General features: G+C 39.7%; 1 protein-coding gene across 1 annotated transcript in view; it reads left to right on the forward strand.

The window, feature by feature from the left end:
* The window catches only part of Octbeta1R (Octopamine beta1 receptor), a 42,555-nt gene that overhangs the window by 7,643 nt on the left and 19,646 nt on the right, over positions 1-15,266 (forward strand). The window contains exon 2 of the mRNA XM_018000314.2: positions 10,435-11,120. Coding sequence (XP_017855803.1) covers positions 10,654-11,120 — 467 coding nt within the window. The 5' untranslated portion in view covers positions 10,435-10,653. The remainder of the gene's footprint in view (positions 1-10,434; positions 11,121-15,266) is intronic.

The raw sequence follows: 15,266 nt of genomic DNA on the forward strand, positions 1-15,266 counted from the left end.
CAAATAACAAATATGTATGTATTCTCCTCTTACAAGCATTTTGCACAAATGCTGCTCTGTCTGCGCTCAATATGCTTGCCAGACCTTGCAAGGTCGAAACAAATAGAGTACGGGCGAGTGAGGCGGTGCGGTGGTGAGGCGGTGGAGTAAGTTAGGCATGACCTTTGCTGACAATCCGAGACCGAATCATATTATATACATATACGGAGCGCCAATAAAAGTTAAATTGTGCGCCGTATACCGAGCATTCAATATGGGATTTCATATTTGTGTCCTTAATATTTCATCAGGGCCGTGAAAAGGGTAGTTACCGAACACCGAACACTGAACACCGAACACCGGACACCGGGCACCGGGCACCGGACATATCGAAAGTTCAAATTGCTTTCCCCTCATGGACAATAGACACCAAATTAGATTGAGCTCGGACCACACAAAGAATTCAACTCACAAAATTGTTTTGCTTATTGAATTTGTTCAATCTTTATGGCATTGAAACTGCCCATATTTTGTTACATATCGGATAGACTCTTGCGCATTCCAATAAATTTTGAAAAGTGTATAATAATTTTTTATATGCATTTTGGCAACAGTCGTGGTATAAATTTCAATATTGATTTCAAGTGCAGAAGTTCAGTTTTCGTTTGGCTTTATATTACTTTTCAAATTATAAATAGAGGCAAGGAAGAACTTTTTGGGTCTGAGCGGAGCTGTTGGATACTTTCTATATGTCATATAGAAATAAAATTTAATATACATATATATTAACATGAGTAGGCTATAAATTATTAAAATTGATGCAGGAAAATAAAATAATAATAATTTCAACAGAGAATAAAAACTGGCGTAATGAAAAACTTTTTTCTTATTAAATCCAACAGCTATACGATATAAACGAAATGCGACAAAGAAAGAAAATTCATAAAAAAAAGCTATAAAACTTTTCCAGACAGTTGCTGACAGAAAATTAGCAAAAAATAAATCCCATATTTTAATGCTCCATCTTAATGCTTAATATATTTGGGAATCTGATACAAGCATATCAATATTATTTATTATTATTTCATTATATCATTATATAACCAAATAGTCTTTTCATTATTTCTATAAATTATTCAATTCACATTTGTATTTATTTTTATTTATGTCAACGTTTTATCTGGCAATGGCAAACAAGTTTATTATAGCTTGATACACTGACATTGACATTAAGCTCACATGTCTTAGCCAGAAACAAGTAGACAAATTGAGATAGAATAATCCGTTTTTATTTATGTTTGCTATTTTATTGCTGAAGCGCAGTGCAATTGATGCTGTTATGCTTTTAAATATGAGATATAATTTTATAGAAATTGAGTAATCTGTAAATATATATATGTAAGAAACTTCTTGCAGAAAGATGAAGGATAAATTTCAATATATATTTATAGTATGCGTATTTATATATAAATTTATTGTATACGGGTTTATATTTATATACTTTATAATTTTGACAATTATATATATGGTAAAATCTTTCAATTTTACCTTGGTGAACTAAAATTAGAAAATTTGAATTTCCTTCATAAATTTCCATATTGGTTAAACACTTCTCTGATAATAAATTGTATAACTTCGTTAGTAAAACAATTAAGAGCATTTAAACATTTTTAGCTGATGGAAAACGTTTTTTGGAAAACTCATCAACTGCAAATTTAATAGACACAGTTTAGGTCAGGCTCTTTTATTATTTGTTCGCTTTTTTACTTTCGCTTAGTCAGCATTTTTGGCTTATTAAATATGCTATTTATGTGTAAACTGCGTGGGCTGTGCTTATTGGCTCTGGTCATAGTACGAAACACACTCTAATATAATCAAAAACATACAGATATTTACGCACACACACACACCTGCATATATATTGGTATTTATAGGTATGTAAGTACTCAAGTCGATAATGTGCTCAATTTGGCAGAGCCAAAATAGTCGAAGGCGGCGTATAGGCGCTTCTATTTAGCTGCCAGTGGGCTTGAATAAAAAATTAAATATTTATTGAAGCGAAAGAGCCGTAATCAAATTCGATTCTCTGAAAAATACGTAATTGCCGCTAATGGCGGCAGACCGAAAAGCAAGAAGAATCAAATAAAAAGGAAAGAGGCAGCAGTGTGAGGGCGGCAAAATCAGCTTCCAATCAGACATTCATATATGAACATACTTGGCATATGCGAGCGCTCGTATGAGTGCGCGTGTAAGTAAATAAAATAAGTATAAAATTGCAGTCATATTAGGCATCAAAATGCCATAAAATGTGCCGGAGTTCACACACTCGAGTGTACTGAGCTACGTTCCGCAACAGCCATAAAAAGGCCATTGCGGAAAGAACAAAAGGGCTCCCAAGCTGGGTCGAGCCAAGGCGCACAGGGCATACGTTTTATTTTTGTTTTTTTTTTTGGTGGAAAAGGGAGGGGAGGGGAGGGGTGTAGCTCACTTACATTTATAACATATATATAGTATATATATAAGCGTATTTGATGTGCAATGCAAATGGCAATTGACATTCCTTTCGACCGGCAGGGGAACAATGTCAAACCCAATCGAAGCCGAAGGTCGCGTGCCCTTGCCGCCATCTGATTGACTTGAAACGAAATCCAGACCGTTTCGTGTACGTGATGCCTCGATAATCATAGTGCCGCTGTAGCTTAGCTGCATCAACAGCTCGGCAAAGTTTTGCGAAGCCAGAACAAACCAGGACAAGCCATGTGGCGAGCCAGCACTCCGCACTATTTGTCTGCTTTGTGGTTGTCTGCAATTTTTCGCTTCGTTTGTCAATGTCGTCGCGGTAACTTTGTCCTCGCGTTTGCCTTCTTTGGGGCATGTAATCAATTAACACTAATGAAGCTGAGCATGCTGTAGCTGTGTCTGTGTTAAAGTTCTTGTTTGTATTGCATTTGTATTTGTATTTGAGGCACTGCAATCAGCTGCAGACCGTCTAAGCAGCGCCGGCACTGAAGGTCGTGGTCTTGGGCAAAAAACAAAAGCCAAAAAGTGTGTGCGCCTGATAGGCGCCCGTTCTCGGTCACGTGGCACAGGTGGCACAGCTGCAGTCAGGTAAGCATTCCGTCTGCAGCAGCAGCAAGACCAACCACTCGTCGCTTCCTCTATATACGCTACCTATGTACCTCTACATGCACTCTCACACAGACACACACGCACACACACACACTCGTACACACAATCAGCAGCAAAGTAACAACAATTGAGAAAAGTACTTTCCTGTCCTAGCTAGAGCTGTTTCGCTCTGCCATTGCCAGAGATCCGCCCACATAATAAGAGCAACAGAGACTGCGACTGCGACTGCCGCTGTTGCTGCTGCTGCTGCTGCTGCTGCTGCCTCAGTGTGCAATTGTTTGTGTCCTTGATGCGGATGCTTCTTTTCTATTGTTAGCATGGCATTTAAAACAAAATGCTTTCTCTTTGGTATTCACATTCAAACCCAGCGGCTTTTAAAGTACGAACAGGTCTGCCTTGCCTGGCTCCGCCCATCGCCTCTGACTGCACCAGTGCATTTAAAAATACAAAATCATGCGGAAGGCAGAGTCAGTGTGGCGGACACATTGAGCAGGGCCAGCTGCTGTTTTGTTGCCCTTGTGGCCGTGTATCTGACATATGTATGTACATATACATATACATAACCATATATATGGGAATCCGTGTTAATATTCAGATGTGACCCTCACGTGGCCAAATGATCCGTCATCCGATTGCCGCTGAAATATTTCCGAGGCATTCACACTGAGCACACAGCACTGCGGAGAACGTTTCTGCAGTCGCTGGAATATCATAATTTCCAGCGCTCATCATCATTTAATGCAAGTAATTTCCTATGCATTAAATTTCACAAAATAAACCTTCGTGCGTGCGCGCGTACGTGCGTAAATTTTGTGGTCATAGACGAAGCGTGCTGTTCAACACAACAACAACAATAACATCAACAAAATGCAAACAATACAAAAAGGGAGGAGCCGTAATACTAAATTAAACATTGGCATTACAGCACAACAACAACGACACGGAAGGTGTACAAACACCTGTACCTGACACAGTGTCCGGCGTCGACTTCTTTGCACTTTAACATTTGTCAAATAAACTATGAATGCCGCCGCTGGCCGCTAAATATGTATTATACAAATTACAATGGCAAACAACAAACAACACACTGAGGTGGCCCAACAGCTCTGGGAAACGCGTTCGCGCTGTCCAGTGTACTGGACCCACACACTCAGCATAAAAACTGCAAACAAGCTGAAATATTCAACAGCTTGCGCGTTGGCACAGAAACGCCGCCCTCGAAAGTATGCTACGAAAAAAGCTAACGGCCCCGGATAGAGTCCATGCGACGTATGCGCAATTTTCCAGAGTTGGCCAAAGTTTGTGCTGGCACACGTTACACGGCACACGGTGCACGATATTTCACTTACCTACCTTACTTTTACTTTTACTTAATAAACATTTATTTTTCGAGTAGAAAAATATTTCTCTTCTTTTCGCCTGCACGCATTTATATGAATATTCTGCTCATCTCTAACAGAGATGTGGGCTCCAAAATGTTTTGGTGTGGCTGCAACAGGCGATATTAATTAAAAATTGCACAAGTGGCATTTTGTTTAATATTTAATATTAGTTTAAAAAGGACAGTGCAGGTCAACCACGCACGACTTTAAGTTGTCCTTTCGCAGAGCTTTGTTAAAAATTCAATAGCATTTTTGCAATTGACAGCGAGTAAAATTTTCACGTTTGTATAAATATTGTTAAACCTTTGACTATAAACAATTTTCTGTCAGCTCAGCCATGCCTTGAGCTGATTAATTATGCCATGTAACAATACGGACTATAAAGAGAAATGTCATTTGGATTTACACAACTGCTAATATTTGTTAAATTTTTATTGAGAATAAAATTACTACGCTACTTTCTTTGGCATAACCCATAAAAAGTCGTTGTCATGCGAATAATGTATACTTTATAAATATTTAAATATTTATTTATTTTAGTCTGGCTGTCGTTGCTGTTCTTTGATGCGTTTCAAATGTGCATATAGACGATAAAATAAGTCAATCCAATTTGTTATGCTAAATACTAGGTGGACAGCTTTTTAAAAGAAATAAAAAGTGGTACTCAATGCCTATACTTCTTCAAAATGCAAAAAGGGTAGATTAGTTTTATATAAAATATACACATATATTTTTTTTAAGATTATCCTGATGAAGTTACAAACTGGATCGAATGACCTAATTCATTTTTTAAAAGACCTATTACTGTTTCATTTTGGGCTTCATTTTGAAAATAAACTTTAAACCCTCGTTAAAAATACATATGTAACTGTAGAGTGGATATGAAATGAGATAATATTTAAGTTTATTTAGTGTAGTTGTACGTAAAGAGTACAGCTATAACCCAATTTTGCTTTTCCATATACAAATGAGTTCATATCATCTACCTCTCGCCCTTCAATTGAGATGTAAGAGTTTTCAGCATGCGCTCATTTCTCGCTCTTCAATTTAAATTCAAGTGTTTCCCTTTTATGCACAGCTTTAAATATCTTGTTTATTTAATCCTCTGGTCCTTGAATCCTTTTTCTTAGCATTAAACGAGCATTATGCAGTCGATAGGGAGCGACTGCAACGTTGCTGCTGACTTTTTGTTTGTATTTTGTTTTTGTTCCTCTGCTGAAAGCCTCTTCTACTTGCGATTGGTTCTGTGATGCTTGTTAAGCATCGACACGTGGGCTCGTTCATGCGTAGCAAGTTCAAATGTCACATTCACAGACACATTTGCCAACTGTAGAGCGAAACTGATTTGAATTCGCTGTTAGCTTTGCGAATGAACTTTACCTTCAATAATTGTCGAGCCTGAAATCAATCATACGTAGAATAACCTAAAGCCAAAACGGGTTGGCACAGCAAAAGTTTTGCCCTTTGCAGCAGTAGGGATTCTCCTTAGGTCCTTATAATATATATCATATTGTACATTAATGCTCAGCTGACATTTGATTTGTCAACTGTCTGATGTCACTAAAATATATATGTGTATTTAGCTAAAGAAACAATCTCCTGGAAAAGGTAGTTTGGTTTTCTATACTAAATATATATATTTTTTAATACATTTGTCATATACATACATGGTGTCCTTTGTGCCTTCCTGTCACAGTGAGAAACAGGACTCACTGCAGGACTTTGTGCTGCTTTCGTTGTCATCAGACATGCGATAGTGCTAAGCCACTGAAATATTTGCCTCAAAATGTTTCAATGTCTTGTTCAGCACTGTGGATTTGTGCGTGTGTGTGTGCATGTGAGTGTGTGTGTGAGTTATGTAAACTAAATTCAAATTGTGTACAAAAAATGTTACCCAGAAATTTGTAACGCGTCCTTGAGGCCATTTTGCTGGCAAATGCAAATATACCTATTGCTGCAATTTAAAATGTAAATGCCCGAGGCCAAGGAGATGGCCAATTTGCAGTTGGTCAGCAATCTGCATGCTTGTGTGCGTGCCGTAGATGCCGTGCCCCATGTTGCATGCGGCCCCGTCATAATCATGCAAAGCAGCACAAACAAAAAAAAAATAACAACTGCTGAAGGGTAGATGAATAATTGAACTGCTACTTCCGCACTGGCAGCTGATTGCCCGATCCAGTTCGCAGCACTCGCAAGGTCAAGCGGCACACACTCCCACACACACAGATAGAGAGCAACACATACGCCATGTGCTGTAATTCTTGTATTTCATGGGCAGCCCCAAGTCTCGCTGTTCCCTTTTCAATTTGATTTATCAAATGGTCGCCATAAACCGAAATTTCTTCAACTTGTTCTCTTTGGCTGCCGCGACCTTTCGGTCCGCTGACCACAGCGGCTTTATCTTTACATATTTCAAGGCGCCCAATTAGTTTCGATTCGTTGGCATTCGATTTGTTTACGCTTTCGGTTCGATTTGCTGTCGTTGGTAAGCAAAAATGTTCGCTTGATTTCATCTGTCCTTCTGCTCGTCCTTTTATCTGGCCTCGCCCTTTGTCTTTGCCATTTTTAGCACTCAATTAATTCGAATCTGGACAAAGACTTGCACAATATATTTGAATTTGTGTGCCCCCGTTCCTCTTGCTGTCGCCCACATTAATTCAGCTGTGATAAATGACCCCAGTTCGAGGGCTCTGGGCGCACAGCTTGATCAGTACTTGGGTACTTTGCCAAATCGGTCTGTCAGCTAAGCCCCACTTTTGGAGTAAAATCAATTAGCGTAAGCAAAATCAGACAAGAGAAATGGGAAATTCCCTCAAAAATCTTGTGGTCTACATAAATAAAAAGTTAATTAAAATTGTCGAAAAGTATTTTTAAGAACCCAAAGACATCGACACAAAGAAAGTAATTAAAGCCTAATATAGAGCCGACCAAAAGCGTTTCGGTATCTTTGAATATTTCTCGAGTGGATCTGAAGATACGCGTGTGTATGTGTGTGTTTGTGGGTGTCTGTGTTTAAGAGAATTGCGCCTGATATCCAACGCAAACAGCTGCTTCGCCCAATGCTCACCTGTAAATAAACACCGGCATATTCAAATAAGCAAGAATAAGTACGAATAAATAACTTATAAGCCAGCACGAAAAAGAATATCCAACAATTGTGGCGCAGGTACCCACCCAGGTATCCATTCAGGCAGCCAGCCATTCGGCCAACCAGCGAGTCATTCTCCATTGCACCACAACAATGGGCAGCCCGTGCCGCAGTCGGAGCCCAAGTGAAATGAATCACTTCCCGTCACAATATGAATGGCGCTTCGTGTGAACGACCCACTGACCCACCACTGCCCAAAAACTCAAGAAAAACCCAACACTCGGGGCAAAAAAAAAACTAAATTAGTTGTAAAACTAAACGTATAATATATTAATATAAACTAGTGGATATTTACAATATGTTAGGGTAATTATTTATTATTAAATAGAGATTACTACACTTAAAAAATAAAAATAATAATATTAGAGATTGACGTCGAAATAAAAATTATTATTAAAATAATTTAGAAGAGGATCCCATTTAGTCCCTTTGGTGGTCACACATATGTTTTAACTATGAAAAAAAAAAAAAAAAATGCTGCTGTACTTATTTATATCTTATGCAGCTAATATTATCCTAGTCTGCACTAAAAAATACTTATCTGTGCCATTGTACATTGACCTTCTATACATGGAATGAATGAATCCCTAAAGCAAACAAGCTCTGCCAAATCCCAGATACTTTAACAACAAATAAAACACGAAAAGTAAAAAAAAAAGGAAGGAATGGAAAAGAGAAAGAAAAAGAAAAGAAAGCGTAAAAAGCGTTCGCGAGTTGGCCAACAATCTGGACTAGGACTGGGACAGCGACTGGGACCACGGCCACGGAGTGAGTTGGCTGAGTCGAGCTGGTAACTGTGACTGTGGTATATCCTTACCTTGGGCACTCATGTTGGTGTTGTATGCCCAGGTCTGGGCCTGCGAACGGCAACCAATCTCCATCGACTTCATATATATTCCATTCCTCCGGCGACAACTCGCCTCTCCTCCAGATCCACTGGGCACTTCTGAGGCAGCTGCAGCTATTATGTTGTTCTTCCCGTATTGTTGTGAAGCATTGTCATGTGGTTGACAAAAGCACTTGGCAAACCACAGAGCACCACCGCGTGACATATTTCAAGATTTTCATTTCGGTACTTTTTTCTTTTTTTTCCTTTTTTTGTTATTGATTTAAAGTTCACTTCAGATGGGGAAATGGGAAATGGAAAATGAAAAGCGTGCGCGCGCGCTTTTGTGTGCAAGTGTCCTTGTATGCGTGTCGATACGAAACTCATTTACCTAAAGGTAGCAAGCACCCAAAACACATAACGCATTCCCATCAGCTTTATACTTTGTTAGCTAACAAACACAGACACACACACACAGACACACACTCCGAGTCTGTCCTGTTTGTTAAACTTCAGGGAGTTCCAAGTCAAAGCCACAAATGTTTGCTTAACCGGAAGTAAATCAAAAGATACCCCACAAAAGCACACACATACACATGCACGCACTAAATCACTTTTGTAGATGGCAACACTTTAGCCAAGAGCAATAGGATATTTATCTAAGAGGGTCTTGTCGGCCTACAACTTGGCCTTCTTAGTCCCTAATAACTTTTCTTGTATGTTTTATTTAAAAACCAACCAAAAATCACGCATTTCCTCGATTTTATCGCTTCAAAAACACATCACATTAAATTTAAAGGGTGAGTCGCAAATTGAATACATATTAGTCAAATTGTCAAGCAAATTCCGGATGTAGATTGAGACTTATATTTTTCAAAATATAAAATATAAAATATGAAATATGATAAATTATAAAATGTAAAATAAAAAATAAAATAAAAATATAAAATATAAAATATAAAACATAAAATATAAAAAATGGGAAATAAAAAATTAAATATAAAATATGAAATAAAAAATTATTGCGTCTAATTACTTTTCTTTATTAAGCATTAAAATAATAAGCGTGCTATACAAGTAATGCGGAGTTTAATTTTATGATCTACTACAATTCACACCTTAAGCTAATTTCATTTCATTTAATTGCGTTACATACTAATTCATCGTTTCATTCTTCAATTTTGTGGGAATTGCTGGCAAAATTAAATTATTCATATTTCGCTCCCCATTCCCTGGCGGAATTTAGAAATTTCGCAGAATTGATTACAAGCCAGACGCTTGGCGAATTGCAAAAGTTTACATACGAGTCAGAGAGTTGAAGTACGAGTATGGTAGATAATTTGAAAGTTGACGCACGCTAATGATAAGGATAAAATATTGACAGGCAACAGCTGTCGGTAAGCGGTAAGCGGAAGGAAGTGAAATTCGGTCGCTTTTGCTGGCGCCACACAGAATGCTGCTGCCAGCAGACACATTGGCGCTATTTATGGCAAATTAAGCCAATTGAGTTGAGAGAGATTACGCTGGGCGTTTGTAGACCACGCCAGCTTCGACAATTTGAGATCTTTGTGTAGGTAGGAATTTCATTGGCTGCTCTCAGCCGAGGCTGAGCTCGGCTCAGCTCAAGTATTTTTTCCATTTTTTTTCTTCTTCTTTTTCGTCTCGTGTTGTCGCTGTTGTTGTGTGCGAATTGGGTAGAGAAATGCCCGGGGGGCTATAGAATTTACACAATGCCATCAAAGGCACAAGGTGTTTATGGGGCTGGTGTACCATTTGCATGTTTCTACAAATTGTGGGCGTCTCGCCAAGTTCCCTGCGCGATAAATTGTTGGCACGATGTGCTTCATTAAACTGGCACAACAAATGCCAAATTGATACAAATCGAATGAGGATAGTACAAACGTAGAATTCACTGAGGAAATAAATGAAATATGAGCACTAATAAATCGTTGATATCATTTCAATTGCAGACTTGCCAAGCGAACTTCTCTGTCAGCAATAAAAGGCAACAACGACAAATGACAGTTACAATCAGCATGTCCTGCGCAGCGAGCGCCCCTTACTCTGTGTATGCCATAGGGCAACGAGTCATCGGTGAATGGCAGGCCAATAATTGCATTGCATCCAAGGACTAAGCTCGGCCCCAACACCAGCCAGGCGACAGCCACAATAACGACTTGCCCCACACCATGACACTCATACGCAGGCTAACGGCGACGGCTTCGACGGCGGCAAGGACGCTGCTCGAGGATGCGGGCGCAGGGACGAAGTCACAGCCCGTTTACATGCCGCTGCTCCTGGAGGCAACGGCCACGCTGCCCTCAGCAGCGAGATCAACCTCGGCGGCTGCGGCAGCGGCAGCAGCGGCGGCTGCTGCTGCGGCTTCCCATGCGAGTTATTTGAATTTCGTTGCCGATGGACTCATCGATGTGGACGATGTGGACGGCAACGGTGGCAGCAGCTCAGTTTCCCTGGAAAATATTGCCGGCGGCCAGGCGCCGGACAATGGCAGCTCGGCCGCGACTGCCGCCGAAACGGGCAGCGCGCACCTGACATTCGTCATCGTCAAGTGTTTCATTATTGGTTTCATCATACTGGCCGCCATACTAGGCAACATGCTGGTGATTGTCTCCGTCATGCGGCACAGGAAACTGCGGTGAGTTGTAATCACATAGCCATAGCCAGGTGTTCACAATCACAATCACAAGTCTGATAGCTGTACTCAAAGTTCTCTATACTGCGAGTAGGTGGTTGCCTACTTTATGTAGGAGTAATTCCTTGAAGAACTTAAAATTATGGAATTGAAGGCCAAAGTTGCGAGATGTGGGCGAGAAATGGCAATCCTCAAAATATTGGATTTGCCTGACTTATTGGGATTGACTTGAACCCCTTCAACCGAACTGTTGCTCAGAAATTCTGAGTCAGAATATTATATTTAGTTTTCTTTCAATCTTACAGGCGAACACACACACAAGCATTAATACATGCACACACACACACCCACATATGCAAAGCCCGCAGTCTTATAGGTAATGAATATTTAAGTGATTTCAGTGTCCCTTGCCCGATCTTCATGAAATATTCCGAAATCAGTCGAATGACAAAAGGTATAGTTTTGTTCGAAAATCTTCAGTCAATGTTATAAAAAAAGAAAAGAAAATATCTATCTATTGTATATCTGTCTATACATATGTATCTATCTCTATACATTTTAATCTCTGCTGTCTTTTCGTTATTCCTGTTGTAACATTGTTAAATGCACACGCTATTATTATTGAAAAAATTTGCGGGTTATACAATGTACCTATTCAAATTATCTTTAAGTTGTTTTTCGTCTTATAATTAATAATAATACTTAACATAATAATTGAGGTAATTTCGATTTCATGTCTGATTAAGCACAATTGACTATATCTAACAAATAAATGGAACTATATTATCAATCTATGGATAATATTACTTCCTTAGCCTCTGCACACTGTTAATAGACTCATGGCTTGGTCGACTGTGCTGTTGTCCAGCCTGGCAACTATAATATATTCTATAATGCTCAGCTTCCTCTGTGAAGAGTGAATCGAGGTAGCACAATAGCAGCAACAATACAATCCATTCTCGAGCGTGTTTTATTCATTTCCTTTTTCAATGGTTCGACTAGCTCGAGGCGCGCTTTTCAATACTCGTTTGCTTCAATCGAACAGGGTATATTCGTTTAGTTGTTTGCTCGCTTTTACGTCTGCTCAGGCTGGGCTAGAAAGTCTATATATATGAAATAATATATATATATGAAAATAGTATAAGTTCTGTTCACTTTTATAGCTGCAATAAATTCGAACGAGTATGGCGGCGTCAATGGCACCCGTTAGTAACGTGCTTCCACGTTTATCATTGAATTGTTGGCCACAAAGCGCCATTGTCATCATTGTCAGCGCGCGTATCAAGGACATGGCCAGGAATTTGTGTCTATGTTGCCTTTTTCGCACAGCCTTTGACCGCCGTCAGGGCGTTAATCCTGTGCGCCTTAGCGTCCATTAGTTTGCCATCATTTATCATATTTGGGCGGTTGCGTTGCGTTGCGTGTCAAGAAATTTGTCAACTTTTCTGCTATGGCTCGCACCCATTACCATTCCCATGCCATTCCCATTGCCCTTACCCATATGCTGGCTGACTGGGCTGGTGTCTGCTTTATAACTGAACCGCCCACCCGTTGGCATACTTCTGTGCGGCACTGTCAAATGTCGAAAACGTGCGTAATTACATCGAATATGTTAATAAGATGAACGCATTTAAATATTGTGGCCTTCTTAAAAGGGCGCTCAGACAGACGTTGCCGGGTTTGGCATTTTATTTACGACGGTCCATATACATTTGGTTTTTTTTTTTTTTTTTTTTTTTTGGCAGCTCCAAAAAGCCCCAATAAATAAGAGGAGAGTGTAGACGACTAAGAGTTTCGCTAAATGCAGTAGACTTTACATAAGCAGCGTGTAAATAATTCTACAAAATTTAGTTATTGATTTTATTTATTATTTGAATAATTGTAGAAAATTTAAAATTTCATTCTACGTATAATATACGATAATATAAATTTAAATGTATATGTGTATTTCTAGTATGGAAAATAAGGAAAACTAAAAAATTATATTTACAAAATCGAAGTCGAAGAAAGTATCAATACTAATGTATAATAAATAAACAAATATTTAAATAATTATAAAATATTTTTAACACATAAACTACGCATCATACACTCACATCTCCTCATTTATTGAGATCAGGGTATTTTAACAACAATACTTACTCAACACTCTCTCATACAGTTGAAGATGTCACCCTGTGTGTGTGTGTATGTGTAAGTGTGTGAATGTGTGGGTTACGACAGTTCTTCATAATTTCGTACGTGTTTCAGGCGCAAATTCATATGCTGTATTTGGCTGGCATTTAAGCTACATAAAGCGCACACACACTCACAGTCACACTCACACCCGCATACCCACTGAACGGTCACGCTCACAACCACGCCCACACAAGAAGCCTTAGGGCGCTCAATGTCAAGGCATAAACCTTTTAAAGCAGCCCAGGAAAACGCTCACCTTGGCGACAGCCCAAGCAGACAGACAGAGAAACAGACAGAGAGACAGACAGCCACCTGACATTTAAGGGGCTCATTTAACTTTCGTAGCCTGCGAAGCTGCGTAAATGCTGTTGCCAGGCGAAATGCTGGTGTAGGAACTGAATGAAGGTAACGAAGCTCCCGAATGACTATTATTGCTAGCTGCATAAAAATTTGTATCTTCCCTGATGCTGTGCCTATGACCCATTTCAACTGTTTTGCGCCGCTGCGCAGTTTAAATCATTATGGCAAATTAGGCCTAATTATGCTTGACATGCATTCCTACTTTATCCTCTCGCCAGTGTAAATGTGTGAGTGTGTGCGTGTGTGTGTGAGCGTCTGTGCAAATCTCAGGTGTGTGTCCAACTCAAGGCTCGCATTAAGCAAATTTTCATGCGATAATTTGAGCCTCATTTAACTCAGCCCCCACCTGTGTCGGACTCCGCTCGTAGCTCAGCCTTTCCCAAATAGATGGACGATTGTGCGTGCGCGCCCGGCTGACTTAATATCCGGTCCACTAATTGAACCAACTTTCGCACAGCCCATTAAGGTGGAGCCAACTAAAAGTTCAGCTTGTCGAAATAAGTCCATATAAGTTATGTGCAGCGCCAAGATAGAACGCACCCCAATATATTCTAATTACCATCGTGGTCTGACTGCGCTACAGAATTTATGCCTAAATTCACTAATTATTATTAAATATATATGAAATACTTTATACTAATCAAGCAAAGCCTAATCCTTTGTCATTATTGTCTATAATCTTAGCAATTCATTATAAGAAAATTTCTATAAATAATTGTTTAGCAGCTTAAAACAAATTACTTTCACCATTCAATACAGTTTACTTTGTTGCAGTCTTGCCTCTGGTATGAAGCCATTCACAGTTCACAAATTATCAACAATAAACTCAATATGAAAGCAAAATATGAGCAGGCTCTAAGCTAGTTGACGTTGACAGTCATAACAAGTTTCCCCATCAATGTCTGTGTTTGGCTAATGGCCAATAACAGTGTGTACTTTGGCATTTTAAAGAGCCACGTTAAAGTGCTGAAGCTCTGAAGCTCTGACAAGCTCATAAATCTAATTAAACTTGTCATCTATCGGAATCGACATGGCTCCGTTTGCAACTCTTCTGGGCTGCCCTCGTCTCCTCTTGGGTTTTAATCGGATTTAAAGCGACGCCTCTCTTTGCTACTTATATTTTCAGTTCTGTTGTTGACGCTGATGTTTTGCCTTATGCCTGGCCTGGCACATTTCTGTGGTGGTTAAGGCTTGCCAACAACTGTCCGTTACTTGCCATGGCACTGCCCTCGTCCCGCACTCACCCTCCATGCACTCAGCCATCCCTGCCTTCCGAATTCTGGCATCACGGCTGCGGCTGGTTCCTGTGGGTTGTAATTAAGTTTGTGCCGGTTTGAACGTGAAGCTGGTTCATTGGCCTAGTGTAAATTGTGAGATATGAAAATGTAATTGCCTCTCGCTTCAAGTTCTGCCCATTAAAGCTGCAATGAGTTTTAGAGTTGCGCATACGCCATGTGTGCGTAATTGAGTTGAGCCTGGAGTCTGTGGGAAGAGTTTGTGGCATTCCGGCGCAAATAAAGCATATTATCAATTAATGCATTAAACTCCGACTGCACTCGCATGTTGCCTACATATGTGTGTGTGTGTGTATGTGCGAGCAGAAGTTTCTGC

Source organism: Drosophila arizonae, chromosome 2 (assembly GCF_054131065.1).
Source record: "Drosophila arizonae isolate 15081-1271.41 chromosome 2, UAZ_ARI_1.0, whole genome shotgun sequence".
Classification (NCBI taxonomy): Eukaryota; Metazoa; Arthropoda; class Insecta; order Diptera; family Drosophilidae; genus Drosophila; species Drosophila arizonae.